Source organism: Pelmatolapia mariae, linkage group LG9 (genome assembly GCF_036321145.2).
Source record: "Pelmatolapia mariae isolate MD_Pm_ZW linkage group LG9, Pm_UMD_F_2, whole genome shotgun sequence".
NCBI lineage: Eukaryota > Metazoa > Chordata > Actinopteri > Cichliformes > Cichlidae > Pelmatolapia > Pelmatolapia mariae.
Window position 1 is genome coordinate 4747897 of NC_086235.1, and position 19101 is coordinate 4766997.

Here is a 19101-nt window from a genome sequence, read left to right on the forward strand (position 1 = left end):
AGATCCAGTTTAACAGTGCACGCGTGATTTTCCACACTAGGCAAACAAACCTAAATAAGTACACTTTAAAACAAAGGAAAAGGTAAAGTTTTTCCTGCTTTTCTTTTTTATTAAATTGCCCTCACGGAGCTCCTATAGTTCAATTTCTCGTCCGAGTCAAACTGCTTGTAGCTGTGAACAAACAGCGCGCACTGACCTTTAAAAACAATCCCTCTCACATTATATCTGTTGTTTTTTGGAGTTGTGTAATCTCTGATTATTGCTACCCGAGCGCACCAACAGAAACGAGTATCGTTCCTTCAGAGAGCTGAAATCAGTGGGTCTGCAGCGGTTACTGTAAGAGGAGCGCGCTGTAATGGGGACAGGACGAACCCCTGTGGCGAGCTGGTGGAGGATGTGCGCCTACACCATTAACTCCAACCCTCCGGGGCTTTACGTGACGAGAAAGCCTGAGTCCGTCTTACAGCACGAACAGCTCAGATCTGCACCTAAAAACAGAAACATAATAATAATAATGTGGTTGAAATGTTAAAGACGGGCATCTCCAGCACAGGCACAGATGGGGAGCTGACTGTATTTTTATCGCTTAACAAGTACACCGATCGGCGCGCCGATCTCCTGAAAGTGTTGAGTCGGTAACACGTTGGGAGGATGTGAACGTTTCGTGTTTCTCTCTCTGCAGAGTGATCTGTGGTCGCTCGGTATCACAGCCATAGAGATGGCAGAGGGAGCGCCACGTAAGTGTGATTACACCGTTATCAGCTGACACTCACAGCACAGTTTGTCTGCGAGCTAAACGACTAAATCGATGTCTTTTTCTTTTTTCTCTTTCTGCTTTGCACCTCTTCTTCTTCTTCTTCCTGTCTCCTTCCCCTCCCCTTCTTTTATCCTGCAACTTTAAATGCTTCCTTTCCTCTCCCTTCCTTTCCTTTCATTTCCTTTGCTCTCCTTTCCTTTCCTTTCCTATTCTCTTGTCTTCCTTTTCCATCCTGCCGTTCATCTCCTTTCTTCTTCTCCCATTTCATGTCTCATCATTTCTTGTCTCTTGTCCTTTCCTTTTGTCTTATTTCCTGTTCTTGCTCCACCTTTGCATCATTTCCTTTCTTTTGTCTCCCCTCCTTTCCTTTATCCACATTTTGGCACCCTTCCTAATCTCATCTCCTCTCTCCCATTTTTCCTTTTTAATTTTTTTAATTCCTATCTTTTTGCTTTCTTGCTTTCTTTCCTTTCCTCTCCCTCTGCTCTCCTTTCCTTCCTTTTGCCTCCTCAGCTCTGTGTGACATGCATCCAATGAGGGCGCTCTTCCTCATCCCCAGAAATCCTGCCCCGAGACTCAAATCAAAGAAGTGGTGAGTCACTTAAACGCACACACATGCTGTCAGACATCTATACAGAAACACGATGTGACGGTGGCCTGTAAGAGGGTAAAGCTGCAGCTCTCCCTTTAATGAAGCTGCTGTTTTAAGAGAGAGAGTTATCAGCGATTAACTCGTGTGTGTGTGTGTGTGTGCTCGCGGTCAGGTCGAAGAAGTTCCAGTCGTTCATAGAGAGCTGCCTGGTGAAGAGTCACAGCCAGAGGCCGAGCACCGAGCAGCTCCTCAAGCACCCCTTCATCAGAGACCTCCCCAATGAGCGGCAGGTCCGCATCCAGCTGAAGGACCACATCGACCGCACCAAGAAGAGGAGGGGCGAGCGAGGTGAGCAGGCACCCCACCCCCACTGACTCACCTCAGCTCACAGCTGCCTGAAGCCTCAGCTGTCAACAGATGTAAACACTGACCTGAAATCTGTGTTTGTTTTCCCCTCAGATGAGACGGAGTACGAGTACAGTGGGAGTGAGGAAGAGGATGAAGAGAGGGACATAGGAGAGCCCAGGTATGTTTACTCATGCTGTAGCCTCCACTGTAGCTGCTGGTGTTAACAGGCTAATACCAAGCAGACATATAGAATCCAAAACTGAAGCACCACAAATCCAGTTCCTGGAGTGGCCACTGGAGTTTGGCAGCGACAGTGAGACACTCCCCATCGACTCCCACAGCTTTGCAACAGAAATGAACGGTTTACAGCCTGTTAAAACAAAATGTTTTGGTCTTTGTAGATACCTTCCACCTTCACAACAGTGTTTAAAACAAAATAACTCACGTGTTTAAATTCATTTAGGGCTTAAAGTTAGAGGTCTGGCTGCTCTAAGCTACAGCTGTCTATTAAACATCCTTTCAGCTGACTCAACGCTGACACCAGCCTCAAGTGGCCACTACAGGAACTGCAGCTTCTTGGAACAGCTGTAGCTTCACTTGCGGTCTCAGAATTTACCGCTTCATATAACAACCATGGACTAACTTACAGATATGACACTTTAACAGTTTACGAATGCAGGCAGTTCACTTTCTGCAACTCCACCCTCTCATCTGACTATGCTCACTTTTAGCTCCAAAAAACATGATGGGTGTTCAGAAAGAGAGTTCACAAACAAATGTGTAACATTATGGTGGCTAAACTTTTCTTTTATTTAGCAAAGAACTGCTATATACTCCCATTATTACTCCTGCTCATCTATAGGTTTTATGTTTTGTGTGTTTTTAGCGGTGCAGCAGAGAATAACCTCATTTATAAACTGCCAACCTATAAAAACAGCAGATTCGCTAAAACTCAAACAAGTCTTAATCCTGTTCCAGCTCCATCATCAATATTCCGGGCGAGTCCACGCTGAGGCGAGACTTCCTGCGTCTGCAGCTGGCCAATAAGGAGCGGTCGGAGCTGATCCGGCGTCAGCAGCTGGAGCAGCAGCAGAACGAGGAGCACAAGCGCCAGCTACTGGCCGAGAGACAAAAACGTATAGAAGAGCAGAAAGAGCAGCGGCGACGGCTGGAGGAGGTAGATTTAAGACCTCAGATAATAATAATAATGACAACGATAGATTGTTAGGTTACACACAGGTAGTCGATACCGATGTGACAGCACAAAAGACACAAGAGAGATTTGTCCTTCGGCTGTTTGAATCTGTGAGAAACAGATCAGAATGATTATAAAATCACTTTTCCTGCACATCACACCTGTTTGTTAGCACCTCAGCTCATCCAAATGCCAGGAAAACATGCCTGACGCACACACACACGGACATGCACACAGCTGAGGTGTTGTTGTGTAAAACTGTTTCCACCTACAGCAACAGCGTCGCGAGCGAGAGCTGAGGAAGCAGCAGGAGCGAGAGCAGAGGAGGAGGTATGAAGAGATGGAGCAGCTCCGCCGCGAGGAGGAGAGGAGACACGCCGAGAGAGAGCAGGTACGGAAACACCTGACTGACAGGTGTCATACGAGGGGGTGTGGCTTCTCAGCACATCTCCTGTCAGTTACTCTGACGAGTGATTGAAACATGGAAACGTCACATCCGACGGCTCAAATCATAGAAGACACTACAGAGATGATGTTCTGCAGCACGTGTAAAATGAGAATTTCACATATTGTAGATGCTGGCCTCCAGACACCAGGGGGCGCTGTAGAAAGAATTTATGGGACTTAATTTGTACATTAATCATAAATAAATGAGCTTTACAACAACTAGAACAGGGAACAGGAACATAAACTTCTTACAAAGAATAAGAGACTTAAATAAGCTCTCACTAATCTTTGAAAATTATTATTAATGTCTTAGGAAACAACTCGCAGCTGTTACACGAGCAAATTTGAACCAATTGTTAAATAAACACAAATTAATTACCTCTACTGTTGTAGCAACACATTCATAATAAACCAGATGGTGTTTCCCTGAAAATTCACTGTTTTCCGACCAAATCATTGATGACTGTGCGCTCCGTCTCCCACTTTGAGCTCAGCTCTGTGTTTTATTGCTTTACACACTCAGTTAGCTGAAAGTTAAAGGAGCATTTTTCCTCATTTTACTTCTGCTTCACAGCCTGTGAGAACTCTCGTGCTGCATTACTCCTGCATTATTCATGCAGGGTTTAAATGAGACCTGAATTAAAGAAATTTCCAAGCTGCATTATGGGAAATGAAGGTTTTTAATGTCTCTAGAGCTTATCCTACAGTGGGGATTAAAAGTCAGCATGACTCAGCTTAAAACTACATGAGTGTAAAACTTTATCTTATCTCAAAAATGTATGCAAAAATGTATTATTGTGCAGTAAAAGGTTGTGCCAATATTTTAAGCACCAACACCAACACAAATAATTCTCCTTTAATCCGTCTACAACCTTTGATGTGTGATGTGTGTAAAAATGGTAAACAGATCATTTAAAACAGTCGTGGTCTGCACGGAGCTTCTGTTCTAACTGTGTGACTACAGTTCGTGACGTTTTCCACATTTAAAATATTCAGATTGTAACGATTGTACTTTTTTCAAGTTTGTGGCTTTAATGCATTTTAAATTTGGCATTTAAATTGGATTTAATCAAAGAAGGTTGTAATTAGTTAGCTTTTTGTGTTTCTGGAGCTCGGCCCAAAATGGAAATTCAGTCATGTTGCTTCATCCTAAAAATATATTTACTCAAACCTCTAATTTCGGAGGTTTATAATTAATGTCAAACAATTCTGCAATTATAGATTATTCTTTACAAATTTTGTCCCAAAACTTTAAGCAACAGAAAGCAGCCACTTGCAGATATAATCCCTCTGCAGCCTTTAACGTGGTATCGATCGTCAGGGTTTTATGGAGCCGGTCACTCGTGAAATGTGACAACAGAACATTTTCTAGTCCAGAAAAATCTGTGATTTGACTGAGGGAAACATGCTAAATGATGAGCCTTTAAAGTTTCACCGGATGATGAGGAGCATATCTGACAGACAGAGAAAACTCTCGTGTTAACGTTTAAACACAGATGAGTGTGTGGGCTGTGTGCTTGTTGTGGTTCGGGTTGTTTTTTAATAAAGTTGCTGATTTTCAGCTGTAGTGTCGCCACACGTCCAGCCTGATACTGTAACACAGGAGACTTATAAATGACTCGTAGTTAACAGCGCTTCCTTAACGCTCTCTCAGACAGAGATTTCTTCCTCTTGCACAGCTGATTTCACACTGATCTTTAACACTGCCATCTTAATAATAAGCATGTTGTCTTTCTGTTCTACTAATTACGGCCTCCTGCTGCTCCTCTTTTTTCTCTCCTCGCCTGTTCCTGACTAAATCCCTACTTTCACACCTCTTCAACAAATCTCCTACTTTTGGCTGTCCTCCTCCTCTTTCCTTTTTCCTTTTCTTCTATTTCCTCCTCCGGTGATGTCACTGGTTGCCTGGGCTCCGATTCGCTTCCATTTCTCCTGGTCGCTCTCTGATTGGCTGACTGTGGTGCTGGCTGGGGCTGCTGATTGGTTAGGAGTATATCCGTAGACAGCTGGAGGAGGAGCAGAGGCAGCTGGAGATCCTGCAGCAGCAGCTCCTGCAGGAGCAGGCCCTACTGCTGGTAACACAACACACAAACACACACAGACTGATGAAGGGCAGAGCCTAACGTCGGGCTCAAAGTACCCTGCTTTGATTTTTATCCAGGTTTATTCACATAAAACTCAAAGTGCCTTAAACTCTAAGATACATAATCTGAAATATTACAGTGAAAGCTTCAACAATCAGATGACTGTTTTTTGGCGACAGCGGGGAGGAAGAACTCCTTGTTAACAGGAAGGAACTTCCAACAGAACCAGACTCAGAGACGTGTTGACATCTGCTGTGATCGGTTGGGGGAAGAGGAGAAAGAGAAGTGAAAAAACAGAAGCATGAACTAAAAGCAGATTTGTTAATCCTACTCCAACCCTGGATTTTACAAATGTAGCAAGCTTGGTCATTCAAACCATAGATGGGTGCAGCTCATCCACGATAACTCGTTTGTTATTGAAGTCCTGTTTGAAATCTTGAAACCCTTTTTTTCATGGACATTTATAGAACCACAAGTCGTTTTTTTGCTTTCAACCAGAGCAGTCGCCCCCTGCTGGCAGGTAGAAAAAGAAATCAGATTTCAGGCAGTTGCATGTTGGCTTAGACCCAGAGGTTACGTTCGTTTAAAAAACAATATTTATTATTTGGGCATTTTTTAATGCAGCAGCCGTGAAGACTAAACAGGAAGGAGAGAGCAGGGGAAAGCACAGCAGTCACACTCAAACCTGGGCTGCTGCATGTTTTGGCCTTGTCGTGGTCACTGAGCTAACCTGGAACCCGGGGAAAGCTTCACTGTGTGTTTTCACCACAGTGGTGATCATTTGAATTTGTTTGTGTTAACTGTTAAAACGCTACATGATATGTGAACATAGGAAGGGCTTCAGGTCTCCAGGCCTGTGATTGATGCTCCCGGGTGAATTCAGTGGGAGGCTGATGTGCAGGCTAGCTGCCCAGGAGCCTTGGGAGCAGCTTTAGGTTTGCTTGATTTCTAAGCTTTGTTATGTTCTGCAATAAGTTTTAGGAGGTTTTCCCACCCAGAAGCACCTGGAAATGGCTCGTTTGTCTGATAAGCACTAAGGATGCTACATTATACCTGGTGAAGAATGCTTCTAGCTCCAAGTTTGCTTCCTCTACCACTCACCCAGTGCTTTACAGCCTCCTAATCTAAAGTCAGTTTGATGTGCATTAACAGTTAACAGTGTGGGGCTTTTTCTCCTGCTGAGTGGGCATCATGGTTGCCTTCTTTGTATCCTCTATCCAAGCAACTTCCTCAACTAAACCACAAAAAGTGTTTGCAGCACTTAAAAAATTCCTGAAACAACTATTTCCTGCTGAGTGCTTTGAGTCAGAAGAACAACTACAGAAAAAATTATCTCCTGAATCTGTCTGGAGTTCAAACAGCACGTTTCTGTTTCACACACTGATAAATCAGTTGATTTATAATAGCTCTGAATCAAGGGAGACACAGATGGACTGATTACCTTTCAACCTAACAAGCAGCTACTAAACCCCAAAGTAAAGGAAGACCTCGTACTGAGCAGGGAGCATTCACCCATAAAGGAGTGGGCTGCGTTCCTAAAACTTCCACCTGATGAAATTCGTTCAGTAAAAGTCACCACCGGCCCCAAAATGTAAGATGTCAGGGCAAGATTGGTCAGGTTTCCCCAGGTACACGAGAGACTTTAGATGATAATCGTTCGAGGCTATGAGACCCCAGCTTTACGCTCATCTCTCAGAAAGCAACTGAAATTACACTCTCTGAATATTTTATGTCCCTTTAAACGTTTAAATTATTATAATTACAATAACATCTCATGACTCACACACTGTCCTTAGAAGTCAGTTTTAAAAGGTCCCGTTCGAAACCAAATCACTAAGATTATTGTCTGAGCGATGGCATGTTCAGGTGCAAAGAGCGAGGTCCAGGTCTGCAGGAAGTCACTTCCAGAATCGGCTCTCATTGGTTCCTAAAAATCAAAGCAGCATGGTTTCCAGGAAGTCTGCCTGTTTATTGTTTACTCAAATAAATAAAGTGTGACGTGAAGGTGAGGCCAGTCAATAATCGATCAATACCAACCAAGCCGAGATGACTCACGCGTCGGGTTTTTCTTTTTTTCACAGAAAAAGTTAACAAACATCAAATCAATCAGCACACACAGCAGTGGGCGTGTCAGTCGATGGCCGCCGGCGCTGGGAAGACTTTATTCAGCTTCACTGTTTGTGATGATGCCGTCTTCCTCAGTCAGTGACATCAGAACAGTCAGGGGTCCAAACTGATCAGTACGCACGCACACACACACACACGCACACACACACACACACACACACTGTGTTTCCACATCTTTGTGGGGACATCTAATTGACATGCTTTCCCTAACCATCAAAAATGAGTGCCTAATCCTAACCCTGAGACTAAAACCACATTTTGAGTCTGAAACGTCTTCAAACTCGTGGGGACTGGGATTTTGTCCCCAGAAGGGCTGTTGGTCCCCACAAGCACAGTAAACTTTCAAGTTTTGGTCCCACAAAGATATGTAAACACGGTCACACACACACGCCTAAAAGGTCTGCTGCAGTCTTTCACACGTGGCTCAGATAAATTCCCGACCTTTAAAGGGACGTTACAGTGTGAGGAGAAATGTTAGCCGATGGCATTCAGCACGTCACTCGACGTAAGAACACACGCTTCTCTAAGATTTTTTTTTTATATTTAAGAATTTTCCTCTTTAAGTCAATTAATAGAGAAAAAAATGGGGGAAAAAGAAGTAAAGTATAAAGTGCTGGATTCGTTTCAAAAAGCTCATTTTACATTGATAGTGACGGTAATAGTTCTATATTCTGATGCTTTAAATGAATATTAAAATTGTGCAGCACCATCAAAGTTTGCCTTGAACCAAGAGCTGCAGACGGCGTGCAGCTCTGCATGTTCCTGTGGCTGCAGCTCAGCTACACACTGACGTTCCTTTACGCAGAGCCAATGCAATGACCAGTGTCATTTCCAGCATCTTTACCTTTAGTAGCCATTACTTTCATTTCATGTCACAGATCAGCTCAAAGACTGTGAGAAGAACTTGGGGGGTAAGAAAAAGGTGGAGCTCATAGAACTAATTAGCACCTGCAGGAGAGAGCACCGCACAAGCCAAGTAAAACAAAGACACCCAGAGCTCAGGTGGCTCGGAGGTCATTATCAAGATACATCAAATTAAACGTGTTTGTGATATCATCAAACAACTCCTCCCCAGTGCAGTGTCACTCCATGCTGCTTAGTTTTGGTGTATCATTCATTAAAATAACCAAAAAGCAACTCAAAGGTTCGACAGCGTCTAACATGTCAGGCCTAATGTGCAGGATGGAAGCAGGACCTCGCACATTTGTTCTACTCAGAGGCAGCAGCAGAGTTAGATTTTTGAACCATCAAATGTTTTGTAATTGTGTTGCAGTCACTGGAGTGCTTTTGGATCATTTCTCCACCCACAAATGTCTACCCCTAATAGCCAGTGGCAGAGCTACTTCCTTCCAAACTACAGCTGATAGCTGGAATTAACAAGAGCTTCTGAGGAAGTTGTGTGATTCTTTCTGCATGTATCTAAAAGTTCAATCAAAGAGCTCCACTTTTTCAGCTCTCTCTCATCCTGATAGTCAGCAGTGTCAGCGGGCTTCGCAGTCTGTGGGAGAATCTCAGTGGGTGGGTTTTGCATTTGGTCTAAACACACCACAGGACCAGTGCTCTGGTGTCTACATGCAGATCAAATGCAAGCAGGGGCACCGGTCTAAAGACGTGCAGGATAATTAAAGTAATATAAAGGTTTCTCTTTGCACTCTAGCTCATGTGCACACAGGCCATGTTGAGCTGAGGCCTGGAAAAAAGCATCCAGCAGTTTTGCTCCGGGGCTCGCTGGCAAAAAACACGAGCCTGTTTGTTTGAGGACTTTGTGATCCTTGTTGTTTTTATCTCTGCACTTCAACCTGTGCTCACCTGGCGTCTCTCTGTTCTGTGTGCAGGAGTACAAGAGGAAGCAGATCGAGGAGCAGCGGCAGGCCGAGCGGCTGCAGAGGCAGCTGCAGCAGGAGCGGGCGTACCTGGTGTCGCTGCAGCAGCAGCAGGAGCCGCCGCGACCGCCGCAGGACAAGAAGCAGCTGTACCACTACAAGGATCAGGCGCCCAGCAGCAACGACAAGCCCACCTGGGCCAAAGAGGTAGCCTGCAGGGCCGGAGACGCACAGTTTCACACTACGAGCCTTACTTTCATTTCTTTAATTTTAGTGCTGGTGCATGCTTCTGGGGGGGGCAAAAGTAATTTAAGTACAATATTTAACCGGCAACATCATTTATGTTGATGAGTGTGGAAGAAGCTGTTTCAAGGCGGCTTTGCTCTGATTGGCTGCCCCTCGCAAACAGAGGTGGCCATATTAGTGATACCCTGTCCCCCGCTGACATCACACAGAGCCAAAAGTAGAAAAAAATTCGTGAAACTGATTGTTGATTGTTTTGATGCTTTTAATCGATTAATACAAACAAATTTTTGTATAAAATAAAGACAAAAAATGAAGAATACAGCTACATTTAAACAATTTTTTAGCCACATATTATGAGAAACATTCGATCGCACTAAAAGTCAGACTATTGTTTGTTTTTCCTTTGTGACTATTGGAAAAGTGGTTAAGCACCAACACCTTCCAACATGTTTCAAGCTCTGAGAATGTGACGCTGCTGTGGAAACAGCCGCAGGTTCAAAGGCGGCGCTGCTAGCATCCAAATGTGCACACATACACTCAGGTGAAGCTTTGCTGCAAAGACAAAAGGCTGGTTTATATGTGGGAGCAGGAACAAGACTCTACCCACTGAGCAGCTTGTGGTTCCACTCAGACTCACACAAACAGATGTTTCCATTTATAGGAGCACTAACTGAGCCGGAGTCGTGTGAATCAAAGGCCAGTGCGCTCTCAGAGCGTTTGTTCAGGACGCGCTTCGAGTTTTCCACCCTGCAGGTATCATCGGAGCTGATCTGCAGAAGAGTCTGCGATAAACCTCAAAGTGACAACTTTCTGATTTCTTTCATTTTCCAGGTGAAACAGCAGAGCGACAACAAACAGGCAGAGAAACTACCAAAATAAGAGTTTCATTTTAAAAAGGCTTGATGTGTAGTGACGTGCAGCCAAATTGATTTGAGTCATCCGTGTTCGTCACTAACAGTGTGATGAGCTCGGCGTGTTAAAGGTCAAACTGTGAGTCGCTAGTGAGATTTTTTCTGCCTTTTGGAGTGAAACTCTTTCTATTGGAGGGTTTCTGTAAAGATGGCTTACATTCCTCTCATCAAACAAATGTGAATGCAGATCACAGATCTCACTTTTTAAAATTCTCCCTCTGGACACCAAAACCAGCGAGTGTCCTCCTCCTGTCCTCATGTGCGTCTTCTCCTCGTTAAACACCCACCTTGCCTTCCAGGTGATGCGTCGAGCTCAGAGCAACTCCCCCCGCATCGCCCCAAAGAACTATAACTCCTTCACGGAGAAGCAAGACATCAACTTTGAAGAGCTCCTCAAGCTCCCTGGGTACAAACCTCGGTCCCGCCCCCCCTCCTACCCTGTCCACGTCAGCCCCACCAGACATCACATTCACACACCTCGAATCCGCATCACCTGCGTCCCTGAGCCCGCCTACTCTGAGCCTGTGGGGTCCCGGAGGAGCCTTGACAGGAGTCCCGACAGGAACGCTGACTCCAGGGGCCGCAGCCCCAGCCGCTTGGTTAGTCGGAGGAGGAACAGATGCTTCCTCATCTTGCCGTCTGTCCAGCTTCCTAATTAACCTCCTGCTGGGATGATTTCTCTTTAATCTCTAATAAGAGCTCCTCTAACCAGGTGAACTGTCTAACTGTAACTCTGGGATGATGTGGACTCCTCCCTTGTTAATTTCTCACCTCCTCTCACCACTTGGATCTGTTGGTTAAGCTCCTCTTTGATTGGCTACCTCTGCACTTTCAACCACTTTAGCTCAAAATGTTGAGTTTCCACAGACACCATGCTGTTTGCAGACACACTCATTTACAGGGCATGCAGTGATGTTACATATAGCATACTGATGTATTCTTATGGCATATACAGCATATGTAGGTGTAGACGAAGGAATAACCTAGGTAACCTAGCCAAAGTGTATGGCACGCCTACAGCGAACCTACAGAGTAGCTTCTATACACCTGTGTTGTAGCATACCTGCAGCTTACCTGTGTACCTGCTTATCTATGATGTACCTCGGAGCTGCCCCATGATGGCCTTTACTACACTGTAACATTCTTACGTTCAGCACAAACTGGGATTAACTCCAACTTTTTGTACAGAGATAAGTATTAAATCGCTCTCTAACAAAGAAATATAAAGAAGACGATATAACTGAAGCAGTTCTGCTGCAAAACAAGGACATTAGTTGATACCAGATGAGCCTAGAGTTTTACTAGTGTGTATTTCTTTTAAAAAAAAGCGTATTTATCCTAAGATTTGAACCTGCAAATCTCATTTTCCTTCTATTCCTGTTAGTTATCTGGAATACTGAAGAGGTGTATGTCACTGAAACACAAGTAAAACCCATATTTTCCATTAGAGAGCTGCTCCAGGGCTGCAACTACATGGTGGTCAGTGACTCCAGAAGAGACCCTTTAAATGTTTTTTATACAAGTTAAAATTTGGATTCCACAAACAGCATCGCTGACATGACATATTTTGTTGTTTTGGGATTTAAATTGTAAAAACACTTGGTCGCTGTAACACCTGCCCTCTTACTTTTCTTTCTAACTCTTAACTTTAACCATCGGTTTCCATTTTACAGGCTACTGGCTGTGCTGGTGCTGCAGGGTGATCTCTAACCAGAGCAGCTCTCACTCTGGTGCTTCTCAAACCTGTGCTGTGCATGCTGTTATATAATATTTACAGGTCATTTGAGTTTATCTGATGATGTAGAGCAATAAAGAGGATAAAAGCGGGTAAGAGTTTAAAGCCACCCAGACTGAGAGCTGCTCTTTTATTGCATGCTGTGGTGTGATTTTATCTCTAACATGTACTAACTTAATCAGATTTCCTCTTCTAGGCTTCATATTAACTTCATGTTAAATTCCAGGTTGTTGAAGTCGTTATTTGTTCTGTAACGTCAGTTTTATTTGCCTTTTACACTCTTCCACAGAAGGTACGAGCTCATAAAATCAGTGTTTCATGTGTGAACTCTGCTGATTTTGTCCAAACCATAAATTAGGGCCACTTTAAAGCACATGACAGACACACATTTAGGGCAGAGCTCCAGGCCTGCCCCCTGGTGGCAGCTGGTGGACAGATGTAGGACAGCTGCAGCTATATCGGTGATTCTCCCTGCGGACGCTGAACATGGAAAGCACACTGTGTGCAGATAGGTCTACCCTCATCTCGGCCTCCCAGGATTTCCCTTCGAGCTTCAGAAGAGCAAATGTTTCCATCACAATGTTCCACTCTAAAAACACATGACCACCGTTTAGAGAGAACCGACCCTGTCGAGGTACACCTCATCAGGGGCCGCAGGTGACGTGTGCAGCCAGCTCAAAACCATCAGACGTGATAGTTTGTTAAGCTGACAGTAGAGGAACAAAGAGCAGACTTACAGTGAACGCAGTGTTTTAGAATTTAATGAGAAGCAGCTGAATTCACACAGAAAACAACTTCTTTTAAAAAGTCACTTTTATCTGACCTGAAGACAAATAACTTCTTCTTCTGTAGACTTACAAGCTGAAATCATCAGCCACAATAACCAGCAGCTGAATATAAAACTGAGGGAAAGATATCAGATGTGAGCTCGCTCTTTATTTAACTAATGAGGGAGAAAAGGCCCTCAGACAGACTTCACTTTACTGCACTGTAAAAAAACACATTTCAGGTCAAATTCATACAGGATTTGTATCTAATTATGTAAATATAGCAAAGAAATTAAAAGTAAACATACTTAATGTGTAATAATGTTCCCAATCAGTGTTTCATATTGTTAATAGTTAAGTATATAATAAATGTAATAAGTACAGTAAAGGCCAACATACTGATTTTCTAGATGAATCAATTTGTTTGTTTAAAAAAATCCAAATACAGTAAGATCCAAATACAAAGAGTTAATTTTCCGTCTACCTCCAGACCTCCAGATGTTGGTTTAGCCACACGTGAAATACAAGAACAGCCGTTATCTTTTAATGACGCCTGTTTTTATTTCATATCTATCAAACGCTTCATTAATTCCGATACTTCCGGTTTTCATTTACAGTTTGACATGAACTAAAACATCTTCCTGTTGGGAGCAGAACAATGTGATATCTATGTAAATATGAATAAGTGTGTATCACTTACTTTAGAAAAAGTCTTCACCAAAGTTCATCTAAATGTTGCTTTTAAGAAGTGAATTATTTCTTGGAGCCTGATTTCCTGTTATTCTGCAACAGACTGTATCTGCTGCTAGTGACACTCATCAGTGACACTGATGTAGCAGAAATGCACACAAACAATAAACAATATTGAGCTGTAAACAATAAATCTGCTGCTTTAGCAGGTTAATAACACTGTGCAGCAAAGAGATTTATTTCACTATCATGTGTCTAATGTGCATGGCTGGTTCTGCTGTTGCTTTATCTATAGAGCTCCTACAAAGAGATTGTGTTATAATTTTAAAATGTTGTGGTGAAGCCAGCTTCATTTTCTGCATCTTTCGAGCATTAAAAGCAGCATGCAGTAAATAGATGTCATTTTTAAACGAATCCATTTAGCTCTGCACAGAACGAGCTGTTTCCTCTGATTTCAGCAGAATCACAGTTTAACCTCCCAAAACAATTATTCGTTTCTACCTGAGGAACAAAACTGGAACTAAATGTCTCAGACTTGGTAACGAGCTACAGGAAAACTTCTGTAAACTCCTAGAAGAAGAAATCAGTCAAATCAGCTTTAAAACCAAAACATGTGAACAGACACACACAGCTTAGAGGACACTTTCATCATGGATGCACTGCCAGGTGGACACACGTGTGTATGTGTGTGTGTGTAGGAACATTACAAGCTGAACCTCTTCTCCTGCATTGCAGCATAAAGTCTCCAACCGGATCTCAGACCCAACCCTGCCGCCACGCTCTGAGTCCTTCAGCAGCGGGGGCATCCAGCAGGCCCGGACTCCGCCCATGCACCGCTCCATGGAGCCACAGGTGTGTGACCTGTGTTTGTGTGTTTGTCTGAGTGTGATATGTACGTTGGTACGGTGCACGGTGAATTCACTGGTTCTCTGTGACTCACCAACTGGCCCGTCTCTGAAACAGGAAGAGAGAATTACATTCAGGACTGTGGATGTTGTGGTTATGAGGTTATGTCTTCTCTGGTAGCTTCAGTATCGTGTCCACAGGATGTCAGTTTAGTTTAGTTGAACTCATTTTAGCTTTTTCTTTTTTCTTTTTTAATCAATCAGTGAGAAGAGCTCCTTCGTGATCAGCTAACGAGTGTTCAGGCCCCTCACTCTTATTTTTGAAACCTTGCTGCTTTCTTCACTGAATAATGTCTCTCAGTTATTTGTCACAAAGAAATCTGTAAATAAAATATTTGCAGAGAATGAAGCCTGTGCGTGTCCTGGACATGCACGCACATGCAGACACAAACCCAACACACTTCTGTGGAACCGTCACAGATGCCCATGAGTGCATTTTAACGTGATGAATTCAAAGATCGGCGTGTGTTGGAGCCAGCGAGGTCATTCCGTGTCGTCGATGCATCTGATCGTCACGGACAGACGTGGTTTTTGGTTTCATCAAAGGCGAAGAAGCTGAAATGAAACTCCGAGCTCTTTTGAACATGAGCAGAGTGGCCTCATTAGTGCAGGAGAGGCTTATGTGAATGGGATTAAGTGTCTGAGAGGAGCTAGAGTGAGAGAAAGATTAATAAGGAGATTGTCGGGTGTGATGGAGCGGTGTCGGCAGGCGGTGACGCAGCATTGTGGTAGAAAGTGTGCAAAGCTTTGTGACGGCTTTTGATTGTATAGATGAAGAACAGGAGGAGGATCAGGATGAGCAGTTATTGCGAGTTTCTCCTTTGTGAGTATTTGAGTTGAAAGTTATGTATCTTTGCAATATCACCATCCCTACAGCAAGTCTCTCATGCTGTGGTGGAGGTCCAGCTGCACCGTCTGTAGTCTTTTCTGATCTGCAGCACGAGTGAGCTCGGCGTAGCGGCTCTCCACCCTCTGGGGCTCTGGTTGGAGTGACCCTCCAGCTGGCAGCAGGTATCAAGATTAAAATAATGAGAGTGTTTGATCAGAAATAAATACAGTGAAGAAAACTGGTGCATGAAATGTTGTAATAATAAAAGCGTCGTGAAATCTGGAAGCCTGCACTGGAATCACTGTTTGATTTCAAATGTGATGGAGTACAGATGCAAACAAACAGACAGAAATCCAGTCACTGTGTTAGTCTCATGGCAGGGTTACTTATCAATAACAGTAAGTTTGGTTCTGGGTCTCAGGTTGTCTGAGGAGTTTTCAGCAGTTTATAGATGTCACCCCCTCAAACTGGGTGGGGTCTGTTTATGTTATGGGAACAGTGGATGGTAATAGAAGTATGCAATATGTAAACATGCCAGACTTTTCCTTGGCATCCTTCCGTCTTTGCCCGAGTGCTCAAGTAAAGCCGGTCTGTGGGGAGTAGTTTCAGTAAAACTCTGGTAGGAGCTGTGTCCTGCAGGTTTGATGCACCTGTTTGTATGACATCATGAAACATGGACAAACTCCTGGGTTTGGGCGGAACTCTGCTGCGCTTCACCAGCAGGAGGCGCCGTTTGTTTGCTGGGTTGTTAGAGAAAATATCTTCTTGTCAGAGTGACTGAACTGAAGAACAAAACACACACACTCACACACACACTCACTCACACACTCACACACACACACATGTCTGGTTTGCTATCCTCGTGGGGACATCCCATTGACATAATGCTTTCCCTAGCCCCTTACCCTAACCCTAACCATTAAAAATGAATGCCTAACCCTAACCCTTACCATAAACCTAACCATAACCTAATTGTAACCCTGACAGTAAAACCGCATTTTGAGTGTGAAAATTGCTTTCAACCCCGAGGGGACCTGGATTTTGGTCCCCACGGTGCAGAAAGTCCCCACCAGGATAGTAAAAGTCAGATTTTGGTCCCCACCAGGATAGTACGAACCCGTACACACACACACTCACACACACACACACTCACACACACTCACTCACACACACTCACACACACACTCACACACACACACACAGTGCACCGCGAGGAGTGTTTCCCCTCCTCCGTGACCTCATCATTCCTTCCTCTGCATCACTCCTCCTGTATTGTTTCCTCTTGACTTCCCTCCTAATCACTCTGTCCTGATCCTGCTCTCTCCCCTCCACTTTGCCTGTTTCCTGCCTGCGTGTGTGTGTGTGTGTGTGTGTTCAGATGGCCCACCTGGTACAGGTGAAGAGTCATGGCTTGTCAGGCTCCCAGTCCCTGTACGACCCCCACGGCGTGTCCTCCTCCTCGGCGTTGCCCTCCCCCTCCCGGCCTCCCATGCCCCGGCAGAACTCTGACCCCACCTCTGACACCCCTCCTCCCCCGCCCCTGTCCCGCCTGGCGCCCCCCCTCGACAAACTGGACCGCAGCTCCTGGCTGCGGCAGGACGACGACATGCCCCCTAAGGTCTCTGCATGCCACCGCCAGAGTGTTTTTATCCATGTGTGCTGAGTTTGCTTTTCTTTAAAGTCTGATTTTACCTTTTTCTGTTTTCTTTTCTGTTTTTTCTTTTTCTGAGTTTCTCTTTACTTTTTGATTTTTTGAGTGTTTTCTGATAGTATTTATCATTTAGTTTATCATTAGTTCAACATGATCTATTTGAAAAAAGAACTTACTCTGGTAGAAATCACAAATTTCTACCAGAAATTTCTACCAGAAATTTGTGATTTGTTGCCCTCAGGGTGTTTAAAATGATTGTGTTGTGTATTTAGCTTCACATTAATTGTGTTCAGATTAAATGCAAAGCTGGGTTTCAGAGCACTGCTCTTTAGTCTTGTTTTATGTGCTGCAAATATCCTTCATCCCAGTGAAATGAGCTTTAGTTAAAGCTGCTCAGCAAAGCATAATTCTGTTAAATGTTTTTCTTATATAAACACCCAAATTATGTCAGTAACTGCTCTAAAACCTAAAGACTAAGACAAACAGACTTTGTAATGGATAAAGGACAGTCTGTCCCCATCACCCTGATTAAAATTGTAATTACCAGACTAAAATTCTGCTCATTTTTGCATCCTTTTTGAGTAAATTTTGTGAATTAAAGAATGCCTTTGCAGCTCTCAGTTTTGTACTTAAACTCTCTGATGTTTTAAAACGTCAGCTTTTAACCTGTTGCTTCCGGACAGATGTTAAAACCTGCTGCTGTTTTGTGTTTCCAGGTTCCTCAGAGGACGACCTCCATCTCTCCGGCTTTGGTCAGGAAGAACTCTCCTGGAAATGGGCCAGGCCTCGGCCCGCGGGCCGGCGCTCACCTCATACGGGCCAGGTATGCGCAGCTCCGATGTCGACCGGTGGAAATGTGGGTGTGGGTATTTGTTCACAGTCATGTCTGAGGCAACGCTGTGTTTGTGTTACTGTAGCAACCCTGACCTGCGGAGGCCTGACATGTACTTGGACACTCCCCTGAAGAGAACAAGCAGCGGCAGCTCCTCCAGCTCCAGCACCCCCAGCTCTCAGGGAGGCTCCAATGAGCGAGGTGAGTCCGCGCAGTCACCTGTTTGTCTGTGACCTCGCAAAAACCTGACCTGAACCCACGAAACCCAGTCTGAGCGCTCAAGCAGGCCTTTGAAGGTCTTTCTCAGAGTAAAGGTACTTTTTGTAATTACCCTCTGAAACTTTTTTGCGTAAACTCTCACCACCAGGGGGCAGCGTTTTACCAGGTGTTGAGATGTTTTTAGATATTTTGATGTCTCATTTTCGTTAATATTTCATGCTTATTGAACTTGTTTCCTTAACAAGTTTTAATTTTTTTCATTAGTACTCGACATCGCTCAACGCGACTCAAGGTGGTACAACTCGCCTCGCCTCATTTTCCATTACAGTGGAGTATCACCCAGTGTGCGTGGTCCTGGTTATAGTAACGTGTCCGAGCGTCCTGTCACATAATTAGTATGTGACATGAACGCTACAACAAAAATGGATGTCGAGACAATGATATACCTGCTGCTCGGTCGGAGGCTTTTAGTCACACTCAAGGATCACGGTGTTGGTTTTTGTGGCCTTTTCACTCATTGCCAGGTTTCAGAAATGTCCGTTTTGATTTCGTGAGCGAGACGTTCTCATGACTCATCGAGTGACGCCACTGACCAGCAATCGGTGGCTTGCAGTCTGTTGACGTCACATTTTTGCCTTGGATCACTTGGAACCTCGGCAGAGTAGGTACTAAAAAGTACCTGGTCAATGTGTTCATAATGACCAACCTGATTAAATAAAGGTCACACTGACTTGCTGCACCACCTTGAGGTACAAATTGGTATTGCGTTAAAGTCTAACCTCCCCTTATATTTCCCTATGCACAGACGTTTTGGACGTAAAGTCATAGCAGTTGATTTTTTTTACGCTCAGTTGATAATTTTGGATTTTGGAAGGCTCACCAAACCCACTGGTGAAATGCTGCCCCCTAGTGGAGATATTTGTAAAGGGTAATTACAAAAAGT

At 44.1% G+C, this 19101-nt stretch overlaps 1 protein-coding gene across 4 annotated transcripts in view; it reads left to right on the forward strand.

Annotated features, from left to right (window-relative positions):
• tnikb (TRAF2 and NCK interacting kinase b) overlaps positions 1 to 19101 on the forward strand; it is a 61848-nt gene that overhangs the window by 24910 nt on the left and 17837 nt on the right. For all 4 annotated transcript variants that reach the window (XM_063484292.1, XM_063484289.1, XM_063484291.1 and 1 more), the window contains exons 8-18: positions 683 to 737; positions 1271 to 1349; positions 1522 to 1697; positions 1809 to 1875; positions 2676 to 2874; positions 3167 to 3283; positions 5328 to 5414; positions 9386 to 9580; positions 14458 to 14574; positions 17824 to 17930; positions 18025 to 18140. In XM_063484292.1, the coding sequence (XP_063340362.1) occupies positions 683 to 737; positions 1271 to 1349; positions 1522 to 1697; positions 1809 to 1875; positions 2676 to 2874; positions 3167 to 3283; positions 5328 to 5414; positions 9386 to 9580; positions 14458 to 14574; positions 17824 to 17930; positions 18025 to 18140 (1315 nt within the window). The remainder of the gene's footprint in view (positions 1 to 682; positions 738 to 1270; positions 1350 to 1521; positions 1698 to 1808; positions 1876 to 2675; positions 2875 to 3166; positions 3284 to 5327; positions 5415 to 9385; positions 9581 to 14457; positions 14575 to 17823; positions 17931 to 18024; positions 18141 to 19101) is intronic.